A 15,137-nucleotide genomic window follows, 5' to 3' on the forward strand; every position below is an offset into this window, starting at 1 on the left:
GATTGCCAAAATTCATCTCTTATGCTTCGGACATATTATCAGGAGGGACCAGTCACTGGAGAAGGATATCATGTTTGGTATGGTGGAGGGTCAGAGAAAAAGAGGAAGACACCCAGCAAGATGGATTGGCCAAGTGGCAGCATCAATGGTCTCAAGCGTGGCAACAGTAGTGATGTTGGCCCAGGATTGGGCAGTGATTCGTTCTGCTGTGCCTAGGGTCGATATGAGTTTTTACCTACTTGATGGCACCTAACAACAACAACAACAACATTCCTGTTTCAATTGTTTAGACCTAGGACCAACAAAATCTTATACACATAAATGTGAAGATGGAATTAAAGGAGTTTGTAACAGCAACATCACTTTGTTCTATGAATGCGCTTTCTAAGTTAAATAGCACTGTTGTTGTTAAGTGCCTTTGATTAGATTCCAACTCATAGCAACCCCATATAGGGTTTCCAAGGACAGGCTGGTGGGTTTCCAGACCTTATGGTTTGCAGCTCAATGCTGATCTCATAGCACCACACCAGGAGTCCAAAATGGCATTAACATTAGTAATCTGTCACCTAAAATAATCTTTAATAATCTATCATCTGACAAACTAGATTAGACTTTCTTTGAAGTTTATTAGAAGCAAAAGAAGTGAAAACAGTTCTTAGAAAAGGATTTGCCATGCAGTCATTAAAAATCGTTTGCTTTTTCAATATACAGACCATGTTTTGAATAGTTCTTTTCTCTGGTGGGGTAAGGCACCATTGTAAGATGTGATATCGGTGGGACGTGTGCTTTTGTGTTATAAAGTAGGTGACGGGCAGTTGGGAAAGGGGCAGTAGGAAAGGATGTGTGTGGGAATACGAGAGTCTTTGGGTGGTACAAGCAATTTATGTCCTTCCTTGTTAATCAAAAGGTTGGTGGTCTGAGATCACCCAGAATTGCCTAAGAAGAAAGTCCCAGTGATCTATTTCCAAAAAATTAGCTATTGGAGTAGTTTACTCTAATACATGAGGTCACCATGAGTCAGAAATGTGGGAAAATCCCAGAAGACCCCTTGACCAAGCAACTGTACCTAGAGTCCAGAGAACTTTGCTTATCTCCATCTTGGTCACTTTAGAGCTTATGAATGCCTAAAGCTATGATTACCTATTTTTAAGGTCCCTGTAACTTTTCTGTTTCCAACCAGATTCTTTTCAAGGTGGAAGAGAATTTCCTCCCACTGCTTTTTCTGTTTTCTAAGCAATGAAACTGATAACCAGGAAAGGCAGGAATGGATCTAATGGTCTTCTAGCAGCATTTTCCATCCACTTGGTGTGCATCCGTGCGTGTTATCACCTGTGTTCTCCTCCCACATTTCCTCCTCTCTGCTCCCACCCTCAAGGCCCGAGTCTGGTGCATGCTAGGCATCTTCTCTATCATTTAAATCTGTCCACTTGATCCAGACAAGGCACTATGTCACCTACTGTTGTACAGTAATCCATTCCAGCTCATCAAATCAGACTGTTGTTGTTATTAAGTGCCATTGAGTCAGTTCCAACTCATAGTGACAATAAACAGAGTTTCCAAGGAGCAGCTGGTGGGTTTTAACTGACGATCCTGTGGCTCATAGTCCATTGATTATCCTACATTGCTACACGAGGACTCCATCAAACCAGAATAGGTGTATGCTTTTCTGCATATTGCACAGAAAGGGAAAGTGAAGTTCAGATTATCCAAAGTCACAGAGCAAGTGGAAGACTAGGAATGAGAGCTAGACTACTTGAATTCTTACCCATATTCTCCTACCTGATTATATCCCTGTCAAGATAAGAAAGTAATGGTATAAAAAGCAGGGACAAATGTCAATCAAGTCTTAGGTGGCAATGCACTAAGGTCTGTCTACTAACGAAAGTACTCTAACAAGTCCACTTAGCACCTTGAAGACCCTCACAGGCAAATTTAGGAGATGGAATGATGGTGGAATAAAGACTACAAAACTCCTTGAGGACTTTCAATAAGTCACAAAGTTATCAGAAGCCAAAGGATGATGGTTAATGCTAACAAGTGCTAATATAAACTATGGATGAGAACTTACCGTGTCCCCAATTTTGAGGCCCTCACACTTCCTCTGACCAGGGTAGGACACACCATCTTGGCAGGTAGCAGTAAAGAAGAGGTTGAGATCCTCAGGCTGATCCCAGACGGACAGTTCCACTTTAGATCGAATACTCTGCACAAAGAGAAAATGAAGTCCAAATCACTTACAGCCACGACACTCCCCACTCTGGCTTTCTGATGTCCACATAGTTTTTTCCAACTCAGGTTACAAGCCAAGGCCAAAGGCAGTGAGTGAATTCAGTTATCCACCCCTCCCTTGGCCCCTTCCTTCTCTCCATGACCACAGGCCATCCGCCAATCTGGCTTAAATTCTCACTCTGTGAGTTCTGAGGAGTTGCTAACAATCCACAGCTAATTGTTTCTCCTGCATATATTATTATCTACGTTAAGGGGTGATTACTTGTCCCCTTTGCCTCTCCAGTGTCATCTACCACTTCCACCTTTAACTTCTGGCAGCTAATTCTTCAAACTTTGCCATGTACTCTCTAGCCTCTGGGCCTTCCTATGTCCCTGGGATAATGTTCTCTTACTTGGATATTCTCTCTTTTCCCCTGACTAGCTCTTTATCATCCTTCAAAACTCAGTTCAGTGGGCACTTTCTCCAGGAATCCATCCTATCATTTTTTCACACTCACACGTATACTCCTATCAGATGTAGTTCACATTCACAAGTTTAAAACTACATAACAGAGAATTTTTTCTTATGTTCTCAAAAACAAAAATCAAGCCTAGTCCAAATTACCTCAAAATGATAGAATTAAGACTGAAAGTGTCAAGTACTGGAAATAATGTAGAGTAACACAGACTCACATACACTGCTACTAGGACTGTAAACTGGTATAACCACTCTAGAAAACTGTTAAGAAATAGCTACCAAAGCTGAGGCCAGGTGTGGGGAACCTTTTTCTCTGCCATAATGTATAACATCATTCGTGGACCATACAAAATTATCTACCTTTACTAAGCATGATGTCCTTCCCCAGGAGCTGGTCCTTCCTAACATGTCTAATAAACAAGACACAAAGTGTCTTGAGTCAGGCGCACTTTAGTTCTCAAAGTGTTATCTTTGTTCACTTTAAAAAGGTCTTGTGCAGCAGAGTTGCCCATTGCTATATGTCCTTTGATTCTTTGACTGCTTCTTCCATGAGCACTGATTCTGGATCCAAGTAAAATGAAATTCTGGACAACGTCAATCTTTTTTCTGTTATCGTTATGTTTCTTGATTCATTTGTGAGAATTTTTGTTTCTTATACATTGAACTGTAATCCATATTGAAGACTGTAGTCTTTGCTCTTTATCAGTAAGTGCTTCAAATCCTGTTTGCTTTCACCAAGGTTATATCACCTGTATTTTGCAGGTTGTTAATTAGCTATTCCCTAATTCCTTTATGCCCCGTTCTACTTTGAATAATCTTGCTTCTCTGATTATTTGCTCAGGTTACAGACTGAATAAGTACGGTGAAAGGATAAAACAACCTTGGATCCACAACTTTCATGATTTTAAACGATGCAGTATCCCCTTGCTTTGTTCAAACAATTGCCTCTTTATCTATGGACCAGTTCCTCATGAGTACAATTAAGTGTTCTGGAATATGCATTCTCTGCAATGTTATCCATTGTTTGTTATGATCCATATAGTTGAATGTCTTGCATAGTTTAAAAAATAAAAGGAAAAAGCAGAAGTAAACGCCTGGTATTCTGTGCTTTCAGTCAAGATCCATCTGACATCAGCAACCACATCCCTTGGTTCATGTCCTCTTCTGAATCCAGCTTGAGTTTTTGGCAGTTCCCAGTTGATGTATTACTACAAACATTTTTTAATTACCTTCAGCAAAATTTTACTTGCATGTCATGTTAATGATACTATTTGATGATTTCTGCATTCTGTAGGATCACCTTTCTTTGGAATGGACACAAATAAGGATGTCTCCAGTCTGTTGGTCAGGTAAGTATCTTCCAAATTTCTTGGCACAGACCAGTGAGTGCTTCCAGTACTGCCATCAGTTTGCCGAAGCATTTCAGTTGGTAATCCATCAATGCCTAGAGGCTTCTTTGTCTCTAGTGCTTTCAGAGCAGCTTGGACTTCTTTCTTCTGTACCGTCAGTTTTTGATCACATACCACCTCCTGCAATGGTTGAATGTCAACCAATTCTTTTTGGTACAGTGACTTTGTATTCATTCCATCTCCTTTTGATGCTTCCTGCATCCTTCAATATTCTGTCCATGTAGCCGGTTCTGACATAGAGCGACCCTGTATAGGGTTTCCAAGGAGTGGTTGGTTAGTTTGAACTGCTGGCCATTTGGTTCAAAGTGACCTTGTGGTCCAGTGCTTTATCCCACAGTGCCACTCCAGGACTCCATTTTGCCCATGTTATTGTTGTTTTTGTGAATTTCCGTTGAGTCACTTCCAGCCCATAAAGACCCTGTATAGGGTTTCTGGGGAGTGACTAGTGAGCTTGAATTGCCAACCTTGCGGTTCAAACCAAGCTTGTAGTCTAGCGCATTACCTGCTGTGCCATACCAGGATTCCATTTTTCCCCACAGAATCCTTCAATATTGCAACTCTAGGTTTGAATTTTTTCTTTAGTTCTTTCAGCTTGAGAAATGCTGAGTGTGTTCTTCCCTTTTGATTTGCCAACTCCAGGTCTTTGCACATTCCACTGTAATACCATACTTTGTCTTCTTGAGTTGTCTTGAAATTTTCTGTTCAGCTCTTTGACTTTATATTATGTCTTCCATTCACTTTATCTACTCTACATTCAACAGCAAGTTTCAGAGTCTAGTCTCTATTGACACCCACTTTGCTTTTTTATTCTTTCCTGTCCTTTTTTTTTTTTTTTAAATGACCTTTTACTTTCTTCATTATGATTTTTATGATGTCATCCCCAAATGTACCTGGCCTTCAGTCATTAGTTTTCAATGCATCATCTATTGTTAAGATGATCTCTAAATTCAGTGGAATATACTCAAGGTCATATTTTAACTTTTATGAACCTGTTTTAATTTTTTTCAGCTTCAGCCTGAACTTGCATATCAGCAATTGGTAGTCTGTTCCACAGTCTGCCCCAGGCTCATTTTGACTGATACTATTGAGCATCTTCATCATCTCTTCCCACAGATGTAGTCAATTTTATTCCTAGGTATTCAATCTGGCAAAGTCCACATGTATAGTCACTGTTTATGTTATTCAAACAATGTATTTGCAATAAAGAAGTCACTGGCCTTGCAAAAATCTATCATGTGCTCTCCAGCATCATTTCTATCACCAAGGCTATATTTTCCAACTACCATTCTCTCCTCTTTTTTCCCAACTTAAGCAATTTTGTTACTTTAAAGAAAATTAGCACTGCAAATCTCCAAGGAGGATTTTGAAGTCTGCATCCACTTTGAGGACTGAGGCCAAATGAAGAAATTGGCTTGTATTTAATAGCCTTATCTTACTAAAACAAACAGACAAAAGACAGAACATTCTTACACAGACACCCACGCCATGCAGCAGTAGGCTCATGCCCTGCTAGGCACATGGAACCAACCTGAGACAAACTGATACCCTTCACACTCCCATATACCTTCCCAAGTACATGTCAGGAAACATGGGGTGGTTGGACACAATGTCAGGCAGAGCTGCCTCTTGTTCATGTGCATTTTCTTCCCTCCACCAGCTTCTCTCTTTGCTGAGCATGTAGTGTTAAACTTGCAAAAGTTAAATAAGCAATTTTCCCAACAAATTAACAGCTTGTTGAAAATACTCTCCGTAAAACATAATCTCTCTTTTACAACAAAATTTCCAAGTGCTTCTACAACTCTAAAAATATAATTCCTCTTTAATTTACTTCCTTTTATGGGTGCCAGCCTTAACTGGTCCAGGGTGGAAAGAGAGCAATAGGAACCACACACACACTCACTCACTGAATGTCATTAATTATTTACAAATCTGTTTTCCCCAGCGAGTCATGAATTCTAAGGGTCATATCACATTTCTTTTTGGGACATAGCCCATGCTTTTACTGAATGAACAAATACATGGATGAAAGGATGACTGTTTTAACAGCAGCTCAGGCCTGGGAGATGAAACTTAAAAATTCTATTTTTGAAAGACAAGGTAAAGTTTTAAAAAATGTTTGTAATTATGAGTAAAAGTAAGGATGAGATAAAAATTGTAGATCATAAAGGAACTAGGTAGATCAGAGCTATTTGAAAAATTAGTTAAGGTGCTGTGGTTCACACTTGAGCCCATTAAAGAAGCAAATGGCTAACACGCTTAGCTGCTAACCAAAAGGCTGGAGGTTCGAGTCCATACAGAAGCACCTTGTAAGAAAGTCCTAGTCATCTACTTTCAAATAATCAGTCAGTGAAAACCCTATGGAGCATAGTTGTACTCTGACCCACACGGCTCACCATGAGTTGGAGTCGACTTGACGGCAACTGTCCTGGTGGTTGACAACTATGAGATTGGCAGGAAGTGCCCACACTGCTGCAGGTATCACCTGGAAAGGCTCATGAAGGGTTTGCTACAGGGAGCAAGGGTTCTGGACTGGATGGACTAACTCCTATTGTGTGGCTCTCTACAGTTGTTGTTATGTGCTATTGAGTTGGTTCCAATTCATAGTGAACTGTATAGGGTTCCCAAGGAACAGCTGGTAGGGTTGAAAAACCAACTTTATAGTTAGCAGTCCAATGCTTATCCTAGAGCACCACACCAGGACTCTCTAACAGTTAGTGAGATGTCAATGAAACCATGTGTTCTATTCAGGCCATAAGATTCAAAAGCTTTGTATTCTGATCTGCAGCCTGTATTATTCCTGCCCACCCCGCTGGGTCTCTGGAATCAGAAACTCTTAAGATATTAGAAATGGAGATTATTCAGTTCACAACTCTCATTTTATGGAAGCGGAAACTAAGGCCAAAGCCAAGGCCTCATCCAAGGTCGCACCACTGCCAGAAGCAGGAAGAGCCAAACCCCACACTCTCTTGTGCTCTTATTAATACCCATACCTGATACTTCTTTTTCAACACTGGCTCTCTGATCTTTAAAAGTGTGTAGAGTCAGCCTACAGTGACATTAACCAGGTTCTAAGGGTCAGGACAACAAGTGCCTAGAGGGCAGGATTTGTTTCCCAAGATGCAGCATGATGCCTGCCCTACATTAGACCTTTCCTATATACTTGTTGAATGAGCATTCACTCAAGGCATAGAAGGGGATCAAAGGCAATGCAGTTTTTAGGAATGAAGACTCTTAAAATTCAATTAACTCCTACCGAATTTGTCCCTGACAATGATTCCATAACTCCTCATCATTGAAAAAGGAGACAACGTCAAGAATGTCGGAAGTTTAAAGGCTATTAAACACTCAGTTCAGACTAGGTCACATCTGTAATTGCTTTAAGCCAGGCCAGCTGTGGAGTGGGCGTGAGCAGACTTTATGGCAACAACCAAAAGAGAAACATGTGCTCCGCTGGGGAAAAATATACCGTGGCCTCTGATGTCACTTTTTTCAACATGCAGCTTCAGTGGTTGCCAGTGCATTCTGTTCTTTCTCACTTGGAAGAGTGGCCCCAACATTTCTCACTGGGTCTTACTCCCCTTCTCCATGCTACATGATGTTGAGCTGGGCCTTGACTCTGAGCTCTGGGAAAGAACCACACACCAGCAATTACCGCACTACATTGCTAAACTCCCCAAAAATCACTTGGTCATTTCTCACAGCAAAGAACTTGGCACAGCAAGCAAAATGTATAAATCAAAGCCCAGAGTTGAAGATTTCACGTTATGAATGTTGCATACAAGCAGACTCGAGTCTATAAGAGAATAAATTAAATATGCCCGTTTGGTTTTGCTCTCTCCTGAGCTTAGCCAAATACCATAGCTATTTCATCTGCTACATACATGCCAACCAAAATCTTTTCAGAATGCTTCCACAAATCCTTTGCCAGAATTTTAGAGAAGGTAAAAATCAACATTCCTACTTAGTCATGTGGAACATGACTCATTATGAAATCCACCACAAGTCACCTCAATGGTAAGGTGATACAGAGAAATGCAAACAGTCCTGGTAGAGGGGGATTCAACGCTGGCAGGAGAACCAGGTGAAAGCTTGTGCCTGTTGGCACAAACTCCACATACCACAGGCCTGTACTCTAATTCTAAGTGAAGGGGGCTGGAGCCCAGCCCTGGGCCTCCCAGTTTACCAGGAAACAGCAGCCAGTGAACCAGACACTACTCAATGCAGGGCACCAAAATAGCCCCAAAAGCTTCAACTCACTAAACTTTGCCTCAACTTCCTTGCAACTTCAGTATTTCTGTGTTTAATATTTATTTCTAAAATTTTCACTGAAGGCAGGAGGAGGAATGAGGAATTACCGAGTATTTTATACTTTAAATTTTGCCTCTGGAAAATGTGTGGATCTAATCCCATTTGGAAGGAGGGTTGTCTTTGTTATGTTAATGAGGTCATATCAGTGTAGGACCTGTCTAAGCCCAATCAGTGCTGATCTATATGCCATTGATGTTAAGGTGTCCAATCAGTGCCAACTCATGTAACCCAATGAACAACAGAAAGAAACACTACCCGTTCCACGCCATCCTCACAATCGCTGTTAGGTTTGAACCCATTGCTGCAACCACTGTGTCAATGCCTGTGGTTAAGGGTCTTCCTCTGCTTTACCAAGCCTGATGCCTTTCTCCTGAGTGATATGAGGAGCAGTAAACACAGTGCTAAGGAATGGGGACTGTGGGAACAAGGGACGCTGGAGCTATGGGAGCTGAGACAAGGACCTTCTCTCAAAGTCACAGAGAGCCTTCTCCCAGATCCAGTGTCCAGGACTCAAGAGTTCTAGTCTTACAAACTACAAGAAAATAAAAATTTTGTTCTTAAAAGCCACCCACTCATAGTATTTGGTATAGCACCACCAAGAAACTAAGGGAGTCCTAGTGTGGCACTGTAGGGTAAGCATGGGACTTCTAATTGCATGGTCAGCAGTTCAAACCCACCAGCTGCTCCTTGGAAACTCTATACAGTGTTGCTGAGTTAGAACTGACTCGATGGCACTTACCAACCACCAAGGACTACAGAAAATTCTTTTAGAAGATAGACCTGCTTGCTAGCTTGATAGTGGTGATGTGTTTAATAAAACATTATCAAATTATATGTAGTCTAGTGTGTTAATCATAGCTCCATAAATCTATTTAAATTTTTATTTCAATGAATTTGAATTGGAAAGTACTCCAGTAATCTCTACCCATCCCTATTCTATTCATTAGTGAGATCTGCCATTTTCTTACAACCCGTTGCCTACAACAGAGAGGATGTTTCTTCATCCCACTCCCTGACCTCAGTTCACCACTGAACTTTCTCTTAAGAAAAACATATTTAGTGAATCTTATACTATCAGGGAACCATAAAGTTACTTGTGTCCCCAAGCGTCCAGTGACCCCACACAAGAGCATGAGCATTCAGGTACATAATGCTGACTGGGCAGAATGCTTTCTCCATTCCTGGCGAGCCCCTTCCAGTCAGTTCTCTGGAACCCAGGGTGGTCATGCCTGCCTTCATTAAAGCCAGGAGAGGCAGAGGACAGGGCCTTCACCAGGAAAAGCTCTTGTGGGGAGCTTCAGAGGCCTAACAGCTGCCTAGAGGAGTCTAAGCTCATGAGGCGACTTGAGCACAGAGACACTGGGAAGTGACTCCTCTCCAGCGGCCCAGAAGAATCTAGCCCTCGCTCCACCCCATAGAGCCAAGATGTGGCTGCTCCTCAGCCATTTCTTCCCCCAAAGGTTCTGGTTCAGTAGGAGGCAAGTTCTGGGCACCCACAGTGAGAGGGGGTTCCCCACAGCCCCCCCAAAGCCCTGACATGCTCAGAAGGGCAGAGCAGTACAGATAGGGGTGCCAGCTTGCTCTGATTTCTTTTAGTTCAGGGTCCAGAGATTGAGACCCAAGGCTTCTTGGGAAGAGGGAGGCATCCCGCATGCCTGGAACCCCTCAGACAGGCTCCTGTCTCATGTGCTTGCTTTCTTAGTACTTTACATTTCAGAAGACTTGCTGTGCCCACAGAGCAGAGCATATACATCCCCCTTCTTCCTGAAAATGCAAGTCAGGTAACTCCCCATGGGAATCTGAAAACTAATGAAGTATGTAGTTAATCTGGAAACCCTGTTTCACTGTTATCTGCATTATGGGATGGTCAATGGATCGAATAAGGGTTTAAAGGATCAGGTCAGAGATCCAAAAGAGGATGTGAAAACACATGCAGAATACGATTGGAGAAGTGGGGAATAGGGTTGGAAAGGAGAAATAATTTTTGTTGTTGTTGTTTCCCTCAACATGAAGTTCCAGAATGAAGAGGAATCAGAGAATTTGTGAGAGGAAGAGGACCTCTAACTTCAAAAGAAGAAGTGGGAGCTATTGGAGAGTGAAGGGGGGAGAAGGGAAGGAAACTATATCCAAGTCTTCACAGTTGTCCAGTCCACTCTAGGAGACTAGTTGCAGAGCTGGCTACAACCCACACTTGGGGGTTCCCCTACGGAAGGGGCTGGTGGCTTCTGGTCTAGTTAAGCAGTATTTTATAACTCTGAACTGAACCACATCAGCAGATTGATAAAAGTGAACAGCAGAAAGGACAGGATTCCAAATATACATTTGTAAATCAGTCCTTAGTTGGAAGGACTTTGCTCATATACTTGTGATGCCACAGTGGTGAGTTAGGTTTGAAGATTTGCCCCCAGAAGTCTAGTTAACATAAATTTAAACAACAGATATTCTATAGATCATTGTTGTTGTTTTTTTAAAACTTTTTATTGTGGATTGAGTGAAGGTTTACAGACAAGATCATCAGTTTTACACTCAACAGATCATAGGCTTTGTTTCATCTCAATGATTGCAGTCCCCGCCATGCCACTTTCTCCCTGTGGTCCCTATTTTCACTCCATTCTTTCTCAACTCTGTCCTTAAGTAAATGTTGTCCTTTTGATCTTGAATGACTGACCATTCCATGGTGAGCATACCTTACTAGTGTTGTTGTCCCCTTTATATACCTATCTACTGCTTGGCTTAAAATTGGACCATGAGGTGAGTTCTGTTCCAAACCTGAAGGGTGGTCAAGGGCCATAGTCTCAGGTTTCTCCAGTCTCTTTGTGACCAGTAAACCTGGTCTTTTTAAATATAATTTTGAATTTTATATAACATTGTTTTAATAGAAAGAAGTACTCTGAACTCAAATTTGGGGATTACTTGGCCTTGTGAGAGTGTGGGTGGGCACCAGAAGCTACAGTGATATGTAGAGTTTTAGAAGGTAAGGGGAGGCTGAGGGCACATACTTCACACACATGATACAGTACTCACCATTTTCCTGAGAGAAGGTAGGGGTAAGTCAAACATTTCTTGGGTCTTACCAATTGAAAGCAGGGTAGGAAGGAGAAAGGTTTAGGGAGAAGGTAGTACCATTTGTATGTGAATAGAATTTCTAAACATCATGTCTATGCGTACTTGTACTTATTATATTCGAGCTACATTAACAAGATAAGTTAAGGGAGAAAGGCAAATGATCTTCTTCCAAAAAATCGGCCAATGAAAACCCTATGGATCACAATAGTCCCACGTACAAGCAAACGTGGGATTGCATATACTCAGGCAGCGCTTAGCTCCATTGTGCATGAGGTTACAGAATCGGGGGTTAACTCAACAGCTAATAATGGAAACGTGATGAGTTACAATGGCACAGACCATAACAAGCCCACTCAGGGTACCTCTGGAAGGACTTGATTACCATTAGATCTTAAGTGTGTAGGCAAAAACTGATATATAAGGCTCTTCATTATTGATTCTTCTCCAACTCTTCTAGCCCATCTTAATCTACACCTCTATGCTGAGCTCAAGGTGCTCGGAGGAATGTCCACTGTCCTGTAAGAATAGTTCATCGTGCATGCTTCTCACTGCTTCCCTCCTGATGTGGCTACCAATTCCCTCCCTACTCACCTCACATAGGGAACACAGTTGCAGGGTCAGCTCTGGCAACTGAAAGCAGGAGCTGCTCTGATGTGCTCTTTTGTTATCACAACAGTCAGAACCCAAGTGCATCTAGGAGCCACCAGTCTGAATCTGACTGAGCCATTTGCTTACTCACTGGGATCAACTCACCATGAGAGTCAAGATCTCTCAGGGTAAGGAGATGGAGCAGGGGAAAAGATAAATAGTGCATCAACAGGATGGCGCTCTCTGCCCTGAGGCTGAGGGAATGATGCCAAATTCAAGTAAAGGAAAAAGCAGAGAAAGAGAGGCAAGTGCACCAAACTAATGGGCTACCCATCTAATTCTACCCATCTAAATTAGCTCCAGATACCTCAGTGGGAATGAGGGTGGTGATGGTGGTGGTGGGAAACAAGGTAGTAAGAAAGAAACCAGTAACTTACATTGTATGCATTGACAATCAGTTGAATGATATTTTTGGAATCTCCATGCAAAATCTCCACTGTTGTTCCAGGTATCAGGGCTGTAAAATTCTTGTGGGGGGAAAAATAAAAAAATTAAGCCCATTTTGCCCTTTCACACCATCAAGGAGAGAATACTACTATACTGAACTAGAACAGCAAAGGGCTCCCCAGTGCTATATGCTGGTGTTATTGTTAAGTGCTGTCAAGTCAGTTCTAACCCATAGTGACCCTGTATAAGGTTTCCAAGGAGCAGCTGGTAAGTTTAAACCACTGATCTTGTGGTTCAAACCAACTTTACAGTTCAGTGCATTAACCCACAGCACCACACCAGGACTCCCCTGCACTATATGAGGGAGCTTCTGAAAATTCATGGGACAATGGAATGAAAAGAGAATGGAATTTTTCCATGAACTTTTTGAAGCCCTCTCATATTCTGCCACACTTCTCAATGGAGAAGATACCGAAAGGAAAAAACAAGAACTGTCCCAGAGGAATAGCTTTGGAACTGCAGGCTGGAGAAAATCCATGCCCATAGGCCTGACAGGAAGGAGGTTGACAAGATCTGAACCCAATCATAATGGCACACTCCTTTTTGAGATCCCGTCCTTCTGGCATGCAATGGACAATTTCATCCTTTAAGGTAAACACAGTCTTGATTTCTTGCCATTTCCCCTCTGAGCTATACAGTTATTCCAAGATTCAACTTTGAGGATTCCCTCTGCCAAGTCTCAATGCAGTCTCTTTTCTTTCTTAAGAGAGTCATGAACGGTGCTCTCCTCTGGCTATTTCTGAGTAAAGTCCTGTGGCAAAGTGGGCAGACCTGAAGTACTTCCTTCCTTTTTTCATTTGTATGAACTCCTGGGTATGTCACTTGGAACACTGCCAGAAACCTCCTCCACCCTTAGGCTGCCTTGTAATGGAAGGGTGTCCTATCTGAGCAATGTGTGGTTTGCTCTGAGGAAGGGTGGCTTAAGCCAAGGTAGATTTCTTCCCTCTGGAAATATCTAGAAGCATACCCAGTACAGTCTGTAAAATTGATCCCTCTAAAAATGGTGTTTATATATGGATGTGTTTTATCCTGTTATGCTCCACATATGCAGTCAGTATGAGTCAGAATCAACTCAACAGTAGCAGGTTATTGTCCATTAAATTAGCAAACCAATAATCCTCTTCTCTTGTTTCCATCTTTTGAAACAGATACAGACTAAAAGAAGATAAGCTATGGAGAACTCAAGGAGATGTAAAGCATTTTATCAATGATAATCTCAGGCAGAAGCAGTGGGTAAACACAGACAAAGGTTCTTCTGTGGATATTTAAAGTCTGGAAAGGTGAGGCAACAAAGCTGATCTGCTGACAGGGAGAGAGTCCTGATTAAGTTCTCACAACCTTTCCATTTATAGGTAAACTGAGCTTTCCATTTAGATCAAAGAGCATTAGGATGTAACTGAGATGAGATTTCTAATACACAATGTGACTTGTCCATGATTGTGGGAAAGAGTGCATTCACCAGGGGAGTTTAGAATGAATCTTCCATGGGACAAACCAGGAAAGCTCTCTTTTAGATGGAATAGATTCAGACACAGACTGCTCTATTCACCTAAGACATTTATTCTTTTCTTAGGAATTGTTGCTCCAGACTAGCCCACTGGGCTCCCAAAGTCACCCTGATCCCTCCTCTGCTCTGAGGGAAATATTGAAGCAATCTGCTAAGATACCTTCACTTTGTTTCTGTACATTTTGCTATACTTTCCTTCCCTATTAGAGGAAGTGCTTCCATCTCATCATCTGGGTATTTCTATTTTAGTATTGGAATTCACACTATTTCCAAGGTTTCTCTCAAAATCAAATTAGATTAAACCAAACCCAAATCTACTGTCAAGCAGTCAATTCCAACTCATAGAGACCCTACAGAACAGAGTAGAACTTCCCCATAGGGTTTCTGAGGTTATAAACTTTTACAGAAGCAGATACCCTCATCTTTCTCCCACAGAGGGGCTAGTGGGTTTGAACCTGTGGTTAGCAGCCCAATGCTTAGCACTACCAGAAATCCTAAAGTTAAGGAGCAATTCCTCAAATTAGATTGTATATGTTTAAATTCCTTGTAAAGGCATACACTGTTAACTGATTGTCTAATAGTTTCCTTAAGCCTTTGGCCATACTATCATGAATACACCAGATATAATAGTTCCCTTAATATGAATTATTTTTCACTAGAGCAAGGTAACACTATATTCCACCCATCTTCTGCTCTCCCTTCCCCACACTTCACCTGAGCCCACGTTCTGATCTCTCATTCACGTCAGGATCAGCATAGCCCCCAGAACCTAGACATCAGTCTCCCTTTCTCCCTCCTTCCAGACATACCTTGTAGAGCATATAATGGTTTTTTGTCACTGCGAAAATGAGGTTGATGTTGTTCTCCGCTAATTTCTCTCCAAGCAAAGCAAGGGATGGATAGTCCTAGAATAAAGGCAAAAGCCAAAGCTGAAACACTTCTAACAGGTTGAGAGTCTAGCACCTGGCTCCAACATGCACTCAAGGTTCTCAGTTGCTCATCTTGCCATAAAAACCATCTTTTCCTTAGGTAACCCCTTAAAGCTGTCTAACAACCAAGTTTCTAG

The 15,137-nt window shown here is 41.8% G+C and overlaps 1 protein-coding gene across 1 annotated transcript in view; it reads right to left on the bottom strand.

Annotated features, from left to right (window-relative positions):
* ITGB5 (integrin, beta 5) overlaps positions 1-15,137 on the bottom strand; it is a gene marked incomplete at its 5' end in the record, with an annotated part of 195,936 nt that overhangs the window by 88,274 nt on the left and 92,525 nt on the right. The window contains 3 exons of the mRNA XM_006869428.1: positions 2,069-2,203; positions 12,495-12,584; positions 14,881-14,976. Coding sequence (XP_006869490.1) covers positions 2,069-2,203; positions 12,495-12,584; positions 14,881-14,976 — 321 coding nt within the window. The remainder of the gene's footprint in view (positions 1-2,068; positions 2,204-12,494; positions 12,585-14,880; positions 14,977-15,137) is intronic.

Source organism: Chrysochloris asiatica, unplaced genomic scaffold (assembly GCF_000296735.1).
Source record: "Chrysochloris asiatica unplaced genomic scaffold, ChrAsi1.0 scaffold00130, whole genome shotgun sequence".
Classification (NCBI taxonomy): Eukaryota; Metazoa; Chordata; class Mammalia; order Afrosoricida; family Chrysochloridae; genus Chrysochloris; species Chrysochloris asiatica.